General features: G+C 40.5%; 1 protein-coding gene across 1 annotated transcript in view; it reads left to right on the forward strand.

Moving 5' to 3' along the window:
• Nucleotides 1-2,149, forward strand: part of per3 (period circadian clock 3) — a 31,876-nt gene that overhangs the window by 6,727 nt on the left and 23,000 nt on the right. Inside the window, exons 2-3 of the mRNA XM_016441401.1 lie at nucleotides 154-664; nucleotides 897-959. Of these exons, the coding sequence (XP_016296887.1) occupies nucleotides 318-664; nucleotides 897-959 (410 nt within the window). The 5' untranslated portion in view covers nucleotides 154-317. The remainder of the gene's footprint in view (nucleotides 1-153; nucleotides 665-896; nucleotides 960-2,149) is intronic.

Below are 2,149 nucleotides of genomic sequence, written 5' to 3' on the forward strand. Positions count from 1 at the left end.
TACTGTGTGTGTATATATATATATATATATATGTATGTATGTATGTGTGTGTGTATATATATATATATATATGTGTGTGTGTGTGTGTGTGTGTGTGTATGTATAAATGCACACACACAAACTTTATTTATTTTATCCATGTTCCTTTTGCAGTTCTTTCAATGGAAGACTCTACGTAAGCATCTAGTAAAACATCATCCTCATGGATCTCTATAGACCTTCATTGTTGATGTGGACAAAAGCAGCAGAGCATCTAGATTGCGGATCAGAGCTTCAGTAGAGGTGGGCAGCAGTCGGAGGAGAACTTGCAGCAGGGAATGCCGGGAGGAGACAGCTTTCCCGATGGAGAAGAGGAGAACTCTTCTCCAGGCTCCAGCAAGCGTGCAGGGCAGACGAACCAAACTAACAGCGGGCAGGACCCCGGGACCAGCGGATCCGGATCAGGTGAGGAGGAGGAGGCTGAGGAGCAGCGAGGAAGAACCAGCAGAGGGGAAAGCTCAGCGGGGTGTGAGGAGAGCCGAGGAGAGCAGACGCACGAGGATGTGGACATGAACAGTGGCCACGACTCCAGCAGCGGAAACGACAGCGTCGGTGGGTCACGACATCATCACTCCTCAGCCAATTGCAGCCCTGGAAGCACCACGGGATCAGGAAGCACCAAGAGGTTCAACAATCACTATTATTAATGCTCATGCTGAGGGTTTGTGATTTGAATAAACCCCTAATCGTGAGTAGTCTACTTTAACAAGTCCATTTGAGTGTTTTCTTTCTTCCTGATTAAAAAGTTTTAAGAAATCTTTGAAAGCGCAGTTCTAATTGAAACTGTCTTCTAGACCAGCTGTATGCATTTTGTGTATAAAATCAAGTCAAGTTCTTCTTCATCTCTGTGTCTTCAGCTCAAAATCTGCCACTGGTTCGTCATCGTCCAGCTTTCATAGCGCTCATCACACGGAGTGCAGGTAAACTAACCCACCTCAAACCGTCACAACCACATATTTGCATTAGAACTGAAATTTTGCGGTAACGAAACTCCATTTGTATTGGCAGATATGCATTAATGTCATGGATCATACAGTGCTCTTAAAACGTATCTGAACACTTAAAAATGTTGTTGTATTAGATACAAAATGGATAGCAAAGTGTTATTTATTGTAAAGAAAGATGCATGCAAAACACACCAAAAAAAAATTTTCAATTGTAAAGGATGAAACTATCTAGTGTTGAAATCAAATGTTAATGTAACTATTTTCATTATGTGTATAAAAGTCCCTTCACTTTTCAAATAATTTCTACACCCATATATAGTTATTATAATTATGGAAGCCCAATTCTGCCACATAAGAAAACAAAACCCTGCTTTGTTTAACCAATACAGTGGTGTGAAAAAGTGTTGGCCCCCTTCCTGATTTCTTATTTTTTTGCATGTTTGTCTCACTTTAATGTTTCAGATCATCAAACAAATTTAAATATTACACAAAGATAATGCAAGTAAATACAAAATGCAGTTTTTAAATGATGATTTCATTTATTAAGGGAAAAAAGCTGTCCAAACCTACGTGGCCCTACGTGAAAAATTATCCTTTAAACTATCCTCCTGTTAAATCATGAAAGAACTGCAATTAACCACATTATTTTAGAAAGCTGAGTTAAATTTCACTAGCCACACCCAGGCCTGATTACTGCCAGACCTGTTGAATCAAGAAATCACTTAAATAGAACCTGTCTGACAAAGTGAAGCATGCTTAAAGAGCAACACATCATGCCGCGATCTAAAGAAATTCAAGAACAGATGAGAATCAAAACAGTTGACATCTATCAGTCTGGAAAGGATTATAAAGCCATTTCTAAGGCTTTGGGACTCCAGCGAACCACGGTCAGAGCCATTCTCCACAAATTGAGAAAACTTGGAGCAATGGTGAACCTTCCCAGGAGTTGCCGGCCAACCAAAATTACTCCAAGAGCACAACGACGACTCATCCAGGAGGTCATAAAAGAAACCAGAACAGCATCTAAAGAACTGCAGGCCTCACTTGCCTCAATTAAGATCAGTGTTCATGATTCAACAATAAGAAAGAGACTAGGCAAAAACGGCATCCATGGGAGAGTTCCAAGGAAAAAGCCACTGCTGACCAAAAAGAACACAAAGACT

This window comes from Sinocyclocheilus anshuiensis, unplaced genomic scaffold (assembly GCF_001515605.1).
Source record: "Sinocyclocheilus anshuiensis isolate Anshui unplaced genomic scaffold, SAMN03320099.WGS_v1.1 scaffold623, whole genome shotgun sequence".
In the NCBI taxonomy this organism is placed as follows: domain Eukaryota; kingdom Metazoa; phylum Chordata; class Actinopteri; order Cypriniformes; family Cyprinidae; genus Sinocyclocheilus; species Sinocyclocheilus anshuiensis.